General features: G+C 40.5%; 1 protein-coding gene across 1 annotated transcript; it reads right to left on the bottom strand.

Moving 5' to 3' along the window:
• Window positions 1–1,888: 1,888 nt before the first annotated feature.
• Window positions 1,889–13,017, bottom strand: LOC134048387 (galanin receptor type 1-like). The gene is made up of 3 exons (XM_062500125.1): window positions 12,310–13,017; window positions 11,380–11,445; window positions 1,889–2,206 (listed from the first exon to the last, which is right to left on the bottom strand). Exons 1-3 carry the CDS (start codon window positions 13,015–13,017, stop codon window positions 1,889–1,891), a joined length of 1,092 nt encoding a protein of 363 aa, XP_062356109.1.
• Between the last annotated feature and the right edge of the window lie 149 nt (window positions 13,018–13,166).

The following is a 13,166-nucleotide window of genomic DNA, read 5'->3' on the forward strand; positions in this document are numbered from 1 at the left end:
TGTCCAGTTTCTGAACTGACTGTAAAAAAAAAAAACAATCCAAAAAAGCCCCAACATGCTGAAAGGTGTCTTCTGTTAAATGAGAGTGTTTACTTACAGGTTCTAGTGACTCTCATGTAACAGAGAGAGTGATTTCTTTTGAATGTTGTGCCTTTGTCATATTTTGCTTCAAACCAAGAGAGTTGAAGCGAGACTGAGGTTAATTCATATCTAGCTGCTAGTTTGTATCCATGGTAAATAATAACACCAATAAGCATTTTAGCTCTGATTTCTGTTGCGGTGATTTGCCACAACCCTTTCTTTTAGTGGCTGTTTTTCCCATGCTACCTGCTTTAGGCTGTGCAATTACTTGGAATGTAGAAATAGTAGATTTCTACGTTGTGGAAAATGAGAAGATCACAGCATTGGATCTAAATCTAGTTCCTAAGGAAATAATTCACTGGAGTTACTCTTCGTATACTGAGAGTAAAATTTAAAGAGAAATCTTGCATAAGTGGTCACCCAGGGATCGAGCAATGGCTTTATCCTATTGTGCATGTGGTCTGTTCATATTGCACAGTTAAGGGGCTCTTAAATGAAGTTACAAGTAAAATTACTATTTAATACGATAGCTCCCATGTTTTAGAAATACAGTGAAAGAGTGATCCGTTGGGAGACTGGAAACCCATTCATTGTGTGGACAGAAAATAATTTGTAATTTAACTTCTGTAGCTTCTAACTTCTGTTTAACTTCTTATTTTTGCAGTCTTATGAAATCCAGCTCAGTTTGGATTGCAGCACACAGAAACACTAAATTAGACAGCATAATAATGAAATAATAATAATAAATAATGAAATTCTTTCAGCCATTTGCTTCCTACTTTTGAAGTAATATGCATTTTATATAGTTACAAGTAGTTAACCTTGAACTTGGTGCAAATGCCCTTACATGTTTGTTGCTAGAGCACTGTTGATCACAACAGTTCATCAGAAAAAAAACCAAAACCAAACAACGCAAATGAAAAACCCCCAAAAAACCCCCTCACCACAGATTTCAGGCATTTATATATTAAAGTAGCTGATAAAAAGCCTCGGGTAGATAGACTCAAGAGAACACTGTATTTACCAACAGAACCTTTTGTAGACAGTACTTTCAAACAAAATCACAGTTTTTAAAGCATATATTAAATAGTACCACTTTCCTATTGTTGCTCACCAAGAGACAGTTACTGGAGCCAGTGATTAACAGCAGTAATTACACACAGGAGCACACAGACACTCAAACCCTGGGATGTATTAGCTGATACAGAGCCAGCAAATGCAGACAGCCATGCCACTGACACACCATGTGAAAAGTGTAATTGCCCAATAGGTAAATGCTACAGCAACTCAAGGAGATCCAAGGGTATTTAGGGTTACCACTGGTAGTGAGCTCAATGTGTATGCAGCTCACACATGGTCAAATTTGTTGAAGAAACAAAGACATCCAAAGACTTCAGTTTGACTTCTCCCGAACTGCTCTCTGAATGTTGCCTCACTCATTGCTCACATCTCAATGACTGTCTACAGACATAATTGCTGCTGTCTTCTTGTCTGTACCTATTCTACCTTCTGTGTAAATCTTAGCTGAGATCCTATGGTCATAACTACAACTTCATCTACTCTATCTTAAGGGCATTCAGATACTTCTGTTGCACATAGCCCAGGGACTAATAAGGTACCCTAGGACAGGCTCTGCCACATATCATCATAGCAAGAGGGAATTGTGTCCCCTACCACACCAATAACCTGGCAAAGTGCACACTTCTGCAGACTCCACCACTCCCTGGAATGCACATGTATGCATGTTCTCCCCAGACAGAACCCTTTCCCTCCTCTTGCTCCTGAAACACATTTTTGTGAGCCCAGCTTACATGTTCGTGGTGGAGCGTGTGGTAGAGAAGTTCTCCATGCGCACTCTGGCCAGTTTCTCAGCAGAAACCGGCCTCAGGAAGAACTTGCAGGTGAAGACTTGCCGGCACGCCTTGCGGAAATTCTCCGAGAGGAAAGCGTAAAGGATGGGGTTGATGCAAGAGTTCCCGTAGGCCAAGCAGTGAGAGATGATGCGGAAGGTGAAGGAGATGTTGTTCAGGGGAAAGTGCCCGAACTCTGCCCACATGGTGATGATGTGGTGTGGCAGCCAGGAGAGCAGGAACACAGCAACCACGAGAAGCACTGTCTGCGCTGTCTGGAAAAGAGAAGATTGTGTATTAAATGGTCACAGTGATCAAGTGAGTCTGTGGAATGGGTGGGTTTGTTTTCCTCTGTCAGTAGTGAAGGCAGCCTAACACAGGCAACGCTGACAACTGCCAGGTGGGCAAATTGTAAATTTGTCCAATTGCCAGTGGACAATATGAAAAAGGATGCTAAAAACCCTGGTTAACTTGAATTGACTAGTTTTGGCTCAAACAAATAACTATAAAAAATTGAGGTAGTGCCTGAAAAACTTCAGGTAGTTCAAAGGCTGCAACAGTGCTAGCTGTGTTACAATGAAGAGTGGAAATAATATTCCCTAACATCTGGAGGGTGAGGAACATTAAGGCTATTGAAAATAACTGCAGGGGAAAACAACTTGCAAGTAAGTACGCCCCTGAGAGGAGTAACAAAGGCTGGCCTGAGGAGAAAGGTTTTTCCAGTATCTTCCCTGTTACAGGAGAAACCCAGACAAACCAATGCATAGAGGACTTTTTTTTTTTAAAGTACACAGTGCTCATTGGTTAGACTTATTCCTAGCTGGGTGATGACCTGAAGGAGACTCCCTGTGCCTGTGGGATCCCAGCCTGTGCTGCCTGCCTTAGGTGTGCCCCTGCAGTGCTTGCTCCCCAGCTAGCTGGCCAGCCTCTGACACAGTCTGTCATTTTTAAGTCCCAAAGCTTGACCTGAGGTAGAAATTTCCTGAAAACTGTTCTTTGAAGTCTCCATACAAAACATATGTTAACAGTGACAGTAACTATAATTAAGCTGTAAGTCACTTGGACTTTCTTTCTGTAAGACCCTGAGGCCTGTGGGAGCAGGACCTCACATTTCAATTTTAGGAAAGCTGGTAGTGTTGCTTTGCTCTCACTTTCTATTTCTAGAACATTCAATGAATGCCTAGCAAGGTCCAAGGTTACTGACTTGGGGGCCCTAAGATCTTTGCCTGATGTTTTCGTAGGTCTAATTCTACCTGACTTAATGAGTTTTCAAAAACACAAATGGTAATGCAGGGTAAGCAATTTTTGTGTAGGTAATCCCTCAGTTTTGGGGTTCTGTATGAGATGCACAGCTGATGACTTCCTTCCTCTTGCCCCACTTGGTTCTTGGCACACTGTTTCCATTTTAACTTTGATATTTAGTGTTTCTCATTTCTATGTTGTCATTTTAATAAATGTAACAACTTGCCAATGTGCAGATAATATCCTTCCTCTGAGGAGAATTGTTGTACAAGTAGCAGTAAAGCAGTGGAGAAAAATTGAAATTTAGGTTTCATTTCAGTTCAAGATTTACAGCCTTACTAGTCTAGGTCAACGTTTCTCTCAATTATTCCCTTGAATGCCTTCAAGTGAATAGGGTAAAGTTACTTTCCTAGAAAAGGGATCATTTTCTAGTGAACAGAAATTAATTTAGTCAGTGGTTATCACAGCTACATTTAGTTAAACCCATTAACCTCTCTAAGGAAGACTTTATTGCATTCAATACAAGTAACCATAAGGGATTTCTGTCAAACAGGTCTCTCAAATAAGGTTCTATTAGCTTTGAAAGGCAATAACCTGCCAGTTCATTGTGTACCTGGCATGCTCCAGGTGCTTCCTTGTTTTACCTACCAGAATGCTGTCTGACACTGAGCTAACAAAGATGTTCTCCTAAGAGTGAACAAATTACCCTGCCAAGCATCCTCAAACCAACCATGCTGGGAGCCAGATGATGCCCTTCAGAAAATAGACTGGAATGATTAGAAGTTGGTGAGACTGAAAGACACAGACCTAGTGGTCTTGTGGGGTGTAGCTCACCCACTGTGGTATGATGGGAACCAAAGAAATTATTAATAAACAGGTCCCATCATTAGCTTTCACCAGCAATAGTGGTGCTACTTCTTTACCCTCCAGCAATGTTAAGTAGTTTAGGCTTGTTACCCAGGTAACATTTCAGAGCATCCATCTGCTTAAATTAGGGGGATACAAGAACTGAAATATTCTTATGAATAAGGCTTATACACCTAGCTTCCCCCCCCCCCCCCCCCCCTTTTATTGTGAAATAACAAACTATGCATTTACCATAGGGCTGAGTATTACACAATGGGTTTGCAGTTGCTATGTAATAGCACAAAGGTGTTTCTGGGGTCCAGCTTGTTTTGGGATTTTGCAGATGGAAAACATAGACAATACTGAAGAACCAATGTACATAATTCATGACTCGAGAAACAGGTTTTGAAAATGGAACTTGTGTCTGTTTTTTCAATTTAGGGAGCAGGTATTTAAGACAGAATGAACTGAAATGAAACACTATTTGGCTTTTAATGTGGTAACTTTACTATAGCTTAAACTACTGTTTCTGTGGACTGTGACCAGATGTGGAGGACTGATCCAAATAGTTTGTGCACTGTTTGAGCTTCTTCCATGGGCTGTGATAGCTTGCACAGTTACTGCATTACTGCTGATGAAGCTGTCCCCACTAAATGCAAACTTTCTGATTTGACTTTGAAATTTTGGTAGGTCCATAATAGACATGTACAATGGCCACTACTGGCCACTTAAGTCTTACTATTCCTAGAAGCCTTTCAGCAGCTCCAGGAAATAACTTACAGTGTATTTGTCTTACAGTGTGTTTGTTGTACAGGCAAAGTAAATGTGTTTAAGCTGTACAGTGAATCAATAGCTTGGTGACAAACAAAGACAAGGAGATATTTTTGTTTGTCAGATAATTAAATCAATTTCTGTTATTCTTCCCCCCATCTTCTTATTTCTGTCATGTGCAGATTGTGTTGAATTTACTTGCTCGTTCTTTTGCTGTTTTTGTAGGTCAACTGCCTCTCATTTATGCTTTCCAGCCTTTCTTTGTCTGTTTTGCCCTTTGATGACTTTTTTCCCTGGCCCTGAACAAGCTATTTCTTGCTTTCAGCCTTCCTCCATCCTTCAAAAAACATTGAAGGATGGGTTGGAAAATGTGTTTAAAAAACATTTTTTTAGGGGAGATACTTCATTCAGGAGGATAATGAAGTCTTTAAAATTTAATTGTATTTAGAGCTGTTGTCCTTGATAAGCTTCATATGAAGTTGCTTCAATGTGTCAGGCATCTTGTCAAGGGCAAAATTAAGATTGCTATGTAATAAATCAAATGCTTCCAGTATTCCATGGATTTACATATTTTGGGAAGAACTACCTGAATGTTAGTTTAATAAACATTCCTGAGATTAAAATATAGAGTGGACAGATCAGTCTAGAGGGGTATAGGGCTTGTCTCTTTCCTAATCTAGTCCCAGCTGGAGACAGCCCAGCTGCACATCCTTTGTCAGAGACCATCCATTTCTACTGTGTACCTCAGCCACACAGAAATGGGAAAGAACATTCAATTAGGTTTTTATTAAATAGTACTGGCTTGCAGACAAACTGTGCTTCATTAGTGAGACCACTGCTGTTTCCTGAATATGGTGAGATTATTTTTCCTTCTTTTTTCTTCCATAATTCTGGATGAAGAAGCATAAAGAAGCCTGTGCCTGTTCTTCCACACTGTCTTATTAGCAAATTACAATTGACTCTTCCTTTATTACTGCTTTGTAGGAGGATGACTGATATCTGATTATGTGATTTACTGATAAATGTTTTCTCCTGTTGTTCTCATCTCTAACTTGTATATTTTTTTCCTTAAAGTTTGAGAGACAATTGGTGCACATTTTTACTGTCCTAGACTTCATTATGGTAAACTACAGAGTTACAGATGTCACTGTATATTGTAATTTAATGTAGTGAAGAGTTGGAAAAAATGTAGTGACCCATGGTACCTTAAGCTTTTGTTTTTAGATACTGCCGGTATCTAAAAGAATACATGTGGCTTAGTGCAATATACTGCTGTACTGCTGGAGGAACTTACCAGCCTCTGAGGAAGATAATTTTTGTGGCTTTAGATTCAGGGATACACAATTGAGAACATCCCTTTGCTCAGAGTCCATCTGTGAGCCAACATGCAAAGTGAAAACTGCCAGTTTCCTCACTCTTGGCCCCACGTTCTTGTTTGCTTTGTTGGCAAATCTGACTCCCCCGATAGATTTGCAAACATTCTTTTCCTTTTTGCACATAAAGTTCTTAACGGAATGGACAGAAAGGTCCCAAGCACAATCTGATCTCCAGAAACATGCCCATGGCTTAGTCATAAATGCAAAATGTTTAGAAAATGGCATAATTATTCTTAAGTAACTTAAAGCTGGATAGCAGCTGTCTCTACTTCAGAGCACCCACATCTTTTAATTACTATTGAAGCACTTCTCATTGCCCTTTGTTCTTTTTGTTTTATTGCACTTTAGTCTAATTCTACTCTTCAGTGATCTGAAAACCACACTGAAAGTATTCTTTCTCATTGTTCTGTTTTCTTTCTCAGAGCGAGAGATGGCAGGGATGTCATCATTTTGATTACTTGCTTTATGTGCTGAGAAGGACTCTTCATTTCCCAGCAGCTTGCTTGCACTGTTGCAACTGCTCATCTGCACATCTCTCATTCTGAGATGATGCCACTTATCTCCTCTGTTGATGCCCTTGAAACTTATTCACTTACTATTCATAAATGCCTATGAGCATTGTGATATTTTTATTATGCCCCAATTGGTAATGATGCTCTTAATTCCTGCTGCCCTGGGCTCCTCTTAACCAAACAACATGCAGGATTTCACTTCTGAATTATATTCTGCTCGATGGACCCCAGGATCTTCCATGTTCCTTTGCTGTATTTACTGTTGTTCAAATGCTAAGGCCTTGAACATCATGTTCATCATCACTATGAAAACCTTCAATTTGCATGGATAGTAGCCAAATAATTAGTTTAGCATACAGGAAAGCAGTTACAGTGCAATTTTTATATGCCTCTCTTGGCCAAGATGTTCAGGAATACTCATCTACCTTGAAGGAATTCTGTATCTTGTACCTCAGGCTCTTGTATGACCTTCAAAGTGCAGCACTCCAGGGAGTGTCCCAAATAAACCCTGTGTGTCCTTGTGTTTACTTAGCTCTGGAAGCAATGAACAGCTGATTTGCCAACCTGCCAGGTAAGCATGGCTCACCTCTCTATTGTAGCTAACCAATAGAAAAGTATATGTTATAAAAAAGAATTTATCTTTAAGTGGCTCATTTGGTCTGTTAATTGAAGCTTTTGGCCTCAAGGTCCCACAGTTCCTACTATCCTTTCAAGGGACTTACAAAATAGCTGTGAAATCCACCTCCCCAAATACATTCTTGAAAGAGCGTTTCAGATTGTTCAGTTTGCAAGGCTTGTTATTTGTTCTTTAAAGATGCACAAGACAGAACTGAGTAAACACTGAGGAGCCCTGGTGTGCTCCAGAGGCCAGTAAAACACCACAGGGCCACGTTAGACCTTGGTTTGCATTAATTTCCATCATTAGATCATCTTATTTAAGGCAGATGTATGATCAGAGTTCCTGGGGCTGGGCTCTTAGGAAATATTTTGCAACACTGTCAGACAGGGAATTGTTAACTTTCTTTGGAGCCAAATTTCAGGCTTGCAGTACTCTACATAGTTCAGAAAAGAGGTAACAGAACTGAAATATACTTAATTGTCATAGAGGGGTGCACAGAACTTCTTAGCATGTGGTCTTGCTGGCTGGCCTCAAAAAACAATTATCCAAAACTTCAAAGGAGAGACCTGCAGCATCACACCATCTGATTTTCAAGGCTGGCAAACTTGTACAGCTAGTATAGCATTAAATGGGGAAACAGCCAGTCATGTATCTCTTCTGCAAGCACAGTCTTAGTTCATCATGCAGAATTTCAGCCTAGGCATGCAAAAAGTTCTAAACATCTTCTTTGCTCTAATGCACAGATGATACATAGAAATGGAAACACAGTTTAAATTGAGCATGTCCAACATTTGACATATAGATGGCAAAACTATACAAAAATTTCAAAGTGGATATCTGATTTAAGGGTCAAATTCTTTTGATAATGGAATGTGAAGTCAGGAAGCAGCAAACTTTATTCAAGAGAAATTTTTACAATGTTTCGCATGTGCATAAATTGAAAAGGTTGCTGTAGCTTGAACATAACCATCCTGTAACTTCAAAGCTTACAGATCACAACACAAGAACAAAACCTTCCAGGTTTTTTTTTGGTTTGTTTTTTTTTTTTTTTTTTTCTGTGATGTGTTCCTGTATGTCATTTGTAGGATTCTGCTAATTACAAACTTATTCTTTTCAGCAGGTGTTACACTGCTTTGGAGAGGGTGACAGCTGTCAGAGCTCTCTGGATATTTATAAACTGGACCCATTAAAAAAAAAAACTGCTTGCAACTGAGTTTACAATAGCGTGTCTGAACATAGCCCATGAGTAGTTTGTCCTAAAAACCAGGGCCCTCTTATGCCGTCCCTTTAGGCACTACATATCTTCAAATAACAGACTTTGAGTACAATGTCATGGCAAAGGGGACAATGACAGACACTAGAAAGATCACCAGTAATGGAAGAGAAGGGAAAACTGACTTTGCAAACATTATGCAGGGAATAAAATCCACACTGAAACTCCAGCTATATCTTGTAGCAATGTGATCTGAGAGACAACAGCTGGGTCTTCAGATCCTGTTTGAAATGAAAGCTGGTATTAGAGACTTTTATTTAGAGAAGATGCTTCATATAGCAGTGGGAACTTTTTGACAAGACTCCCTTGAGAGGAAATGGGGTGGCAGTGACACTCTGTAGGTGTATGTGTTAGAGCTTCTCTTAACTTATGTGTGCATAACCAAAACTCTGCCACCGTTTTGATTTCTGATTGGGTTTTGTTTCCATACTGTGATAACAGGCACAGCTATCACACACTTGTCTGCTTGTGCAGCTCTGCAGGGCCCTGGGCAGCAGGACCTGCTCTGCTGGGAACAGGGAGCACCCACCAGGGAGGGAAGGGAGCACAGCTGGTGAGAGGAGGCACTGGGAACCATACTGTGTCACAAAAAGGCAGAAACAGGTAGAGAATCAAGCAAGACACTTCTTGGAAAAACTAATTCCTAATATTGTAGTTCATTATGCTTTGTTTTCTGTTTCCATGGGTTTGATTTGTATTTTTTTAAAAAAGGTTTTGGTTTTTTTTTTTTAATTTTAAAGGCATAGATACAAATTACTGATACAGTATGATCTTTAAAGGGGGAGGTTGAACTATAGTACCAAGTACCTGGGCCCCAGTAATATGCTTCACATACTTAGAGTCAGTGAAATCCAGGATTATTTTGCTTTCTTTGCTACAGCAATGCACCTAGGAAAGTCATGCATGTACTTGCACAACACTGGGGCTGTTCATTTGGCCATGCCATCATCATTTCTTTAGGAATCATGTTAGGCCTGGATCCAGCAGAGTCCCACTTGTTCTGTAAATGTTTGTCATATTGAGGTTCACATCCTGTTTCCAGATTTCCAGGGTATACTAATAACAGATAAAATATCAGCTCCTCTATGACCTTCCAGGTGGCTTTAACTTGGATTCGCTCCAGTAAATTCACTTATTGAATTTCTGTGTTCTGTGGCTCAAACTATGTGAGTAAGAATGATGTCTCTTCTGCCTCTTATCAGTGTTATAGGATCTGGGGACTGGTATTATACCAAGATTCCAGCAACATCAATGAAAGCTCAAAATTCAGAAAAAAGTCTTGACATTTAAAAAAAATCTTACCTGGTAACACTATTTTTTCGAAAGCAGTCTATAATGGAGAATAATAGCAATGTGTTTCCAGTCAGCATGTGGAATGCTGCTTATGGCAGGACGATTCCCTGGGCTCTATGGCATTTGCTTTCTTTCTTAACTATGTTTTATCTTGAAGTGCTCAATCTTGAGGAGAGCTCTTATAGCTTCTGAAATGCTGAGTGACAGAGCAAACTGTTTGCAGTGGTAATGTTGGCAACTGCTTCACTGGAAAATCTTGTTCAACAAGGACTCTGAGTAAGCAATTTGATTCTTTTGAGACCTTTACTCATGTATGGAGACCAGATGAGCATTGGGAGATTTGAACAAAAAGCTGTTTGCAAAATTTGCTATTTAACTGTCTAAAACCAAAATAACACCAAACCCAAAAACCAAGCAGAAAAAAACCAAAACAAACCCAAAGGGGAAAGTCCAAAAAGAGCAAACCCAAACCCCATTCTCTTGAGGGTAGAAGGACGATAGTAATTCAAATGCTCTGTTTTCTTGAAATTATAGGAATGAAGCAGGAACTGCATGATCACAGTTTCAGACTATCCTCTCTTTAATGAATATGACATCTTGTTATGTATATCAGTTTGGTGAAGAGACATGCTGTGAATTAACAGAAGTGACTCAGGCAATTTTATCACCTCATGTGGGAAGACTTGGCTGTTGTGCTACACTTGCTGTCATAGCTCAAGGCAATCAAGGTCCAGCCACTGAAGTCATACATATTTCAGAACAAACTCAATGCTCTGTATATACTAAATTAACCTCCCAAACGTGAATCAAGTTTCATTTGTCAAACATCTTTCAGTTAAATAAACAAAAGATGTTCATTTAATCCCTGATGAATTCATTAATTAAACCCAAACACAACTACTTTCACAAATGGACCAGCTAAGCACATATGAAGGAAGCTAGATTAACAGAACTGACAGCCATCTATGAATTTCCTATTAGGCTCTAAAGTGAAGTGTTCTTAAGAAGATGTACTTTAAAAGACTGACTTTCAAGCATGCTTTTAAAGCAAATGCAGGAATTGAGTGTGTCTGCAACCAATCCAAGGAAGTCTCCCTAAGAAATATTGAGTAACGTTTGCAAAAAAAAACACTCTGAGGGGAAAGGGAAAGTAACACCCATATGGTAAATATTGTTTGTGTTGTATCATGACTTTGACAGTTATCATGTTATGAGATAAATATTGCAAATACCAGTTGAGTTCTATCCTTACAATGTAGGTGCAAGACCAGTTATGAATTGGTCCTCATAAGTATATTGCAAACAAAACTGGGTGTATGCTAGTGAATGTAATGAACCAGCAGAACCTACATATAATGTACAGTTGAATCTGGTTAGGGCTCATAGACAAAAAGGACTGGCAGAAACTGTAACAGCTCTAACTTAACTGGAATCATCATAGACCAGGCAATTACTTTATAAGCATGGATTTCTATTGTACTATAGTCAACGTACAGATTAAACCAAAGATATTTACCTTCTTCTTTGATCTCTCTGACTTCTTGGAAATGTTCTTTACTTTTGTGTGGAGATGGCATAAAACCTTGGAGGGAAAAAGAAGCAATATATTGAATGGGTAAATGAAATTTGTGCATTAATACTTGAACTCCTCATACAAGCACCAAAAATTTAAAATAATTGTTTTAACTTGACTTCAAAGATTAATTTGATGGTTTGAGACTTTTAATTCTAAGCTCTCGACTTTCTCTTTCAAGAAACAAGATTTGGAAAGAGTATTAAACCTTCTATGCTTTCAGTAGTTCACCATATATTAAGAATTCAGATGAAATCCACAGGAGTTTTCACATGGACTTTGAATTTTATGTTGAGGCTCAGGTTGTCTTCATTTACTCCCTAGGCTGATGATACACATGGGCAGAGAGCAGGCTGTACACTGGTGGGACTATCCTGCTGCTCCTGAAGGCAGCACAAACAAATGCAGTGGTAGGAGTGGGTCACCCTCCAGAGGGAGGGTCATAAGGAGTATTGGAGAACCGTAGGCAATTCTCAATTAACAACATCTAGATCTATCTTTTGAAACCTGATTACAGCACAGCAATAACCTGGAAATATTTATTCCTCCATAGGTTTTTCCTCTTGCCAGTAGCTAACATTTGTTATGTAGAAAGAACAAAATGAGAAATATGAAAAACAGCAAGAGTTTTTAGGGGGGTTGGGTGTCTGGCTGGGTGTCATCTTGGTAGTTGTAATCATTTTTGTGAGCTGGTGTAATTTCATTCTCTGTTTTCTTTCCCTCCCCCTACCTCAAAAAAGTATTCTGTACCAGGAGAGGGTATAGAAAGGGTTGGATCAGTTATTTGGCTGTGCAGCTGTGTACACACACAAGCCACCAAGAGTCTGGGATCTTCCCCTCCATTTAAGCATTATTCCCATCCCTGGCACCCACCTTGGCATAGCAGCAGGTGATGAGCAGCAGGGGCAGGAGGTATCCCACCAGCAGGATGGTAATCTTGTACATCTGCTTGGCCGTGGAACCGTTTGCCCAGTGCTCCCAGCAGAAAGAGCTGTTGGGTGCCTGCTGATGGCCACTCATGAGGGCCTGGTGCTGGGCCACAGGGATGGCAATGAGCAGAGACAGCAGCCAGATGACAGCCACGCCGAGGGCAGCGTTGCGCTTGCTGCGGATGCAGGGTGAGCGTTTGGCGTGGACCACAGCAATGTATCTGTCCACAGACATGGCCACCAGAGTGAAGATACTGACCAGCATAGTTGCCATGGCCAAGTAGTGAACCCACTTGCAAAAGAAGGCACCGAAGATCCACTCTGGCAGGGAGTAGATGGTGGCCTGGAAGGGAACGCAGAAGAGCAGAAAGGAGAAGTCAGCAATGCTTAAGTTCAGGATGAAGATGTTGGTGGAACTGCGTGATGGGCGTCCCCCAGGCCGGAGACGCCCCAAAACAACCAACACTAACGTGTTTCCCACCATTCCCAGGAGAAAAATCAGCCCAAAAAGCACTGGTACAATCACCACCTCTGGGCCGCCCCGGGTTGCTCCTGCCCAGCACGCTGGGGCCTCTGTCGGGTTGGTCTCAAGGCTGCACTTGCTGGTGTTGACTCCAAGGGAAAGCACAAAGTTGTTTTCCTGCTCCTCCATGGAGCCAGGCAAGGAACAGTCACTGCAGCCCTGACTGCTGACAGGTACGTCTGTGTTTGTTAGGGGTAGCCAGAGGTGAACATTTCCTTTTCCAGTGCCGTGTCTTTCCTTGAGGAGTAATTTTCTTCAGATGATTCTTCCGAGTTCTC

The sequence above is a fragment of the Cinclus cinclus genome, chromosome 11, assembly GCF_963662255.1.
Source record: "Cinclus cinclus chromosome 11, bCinCin1.1, whole genome shotgun sequence".
In the NCBI taxonomy this organism is placed as follows: Eukaryota; Metazoa; Chordata; class Aves; order Passeriformes; family Cinclidae; genus Cinclus; species Cinclus cinclus.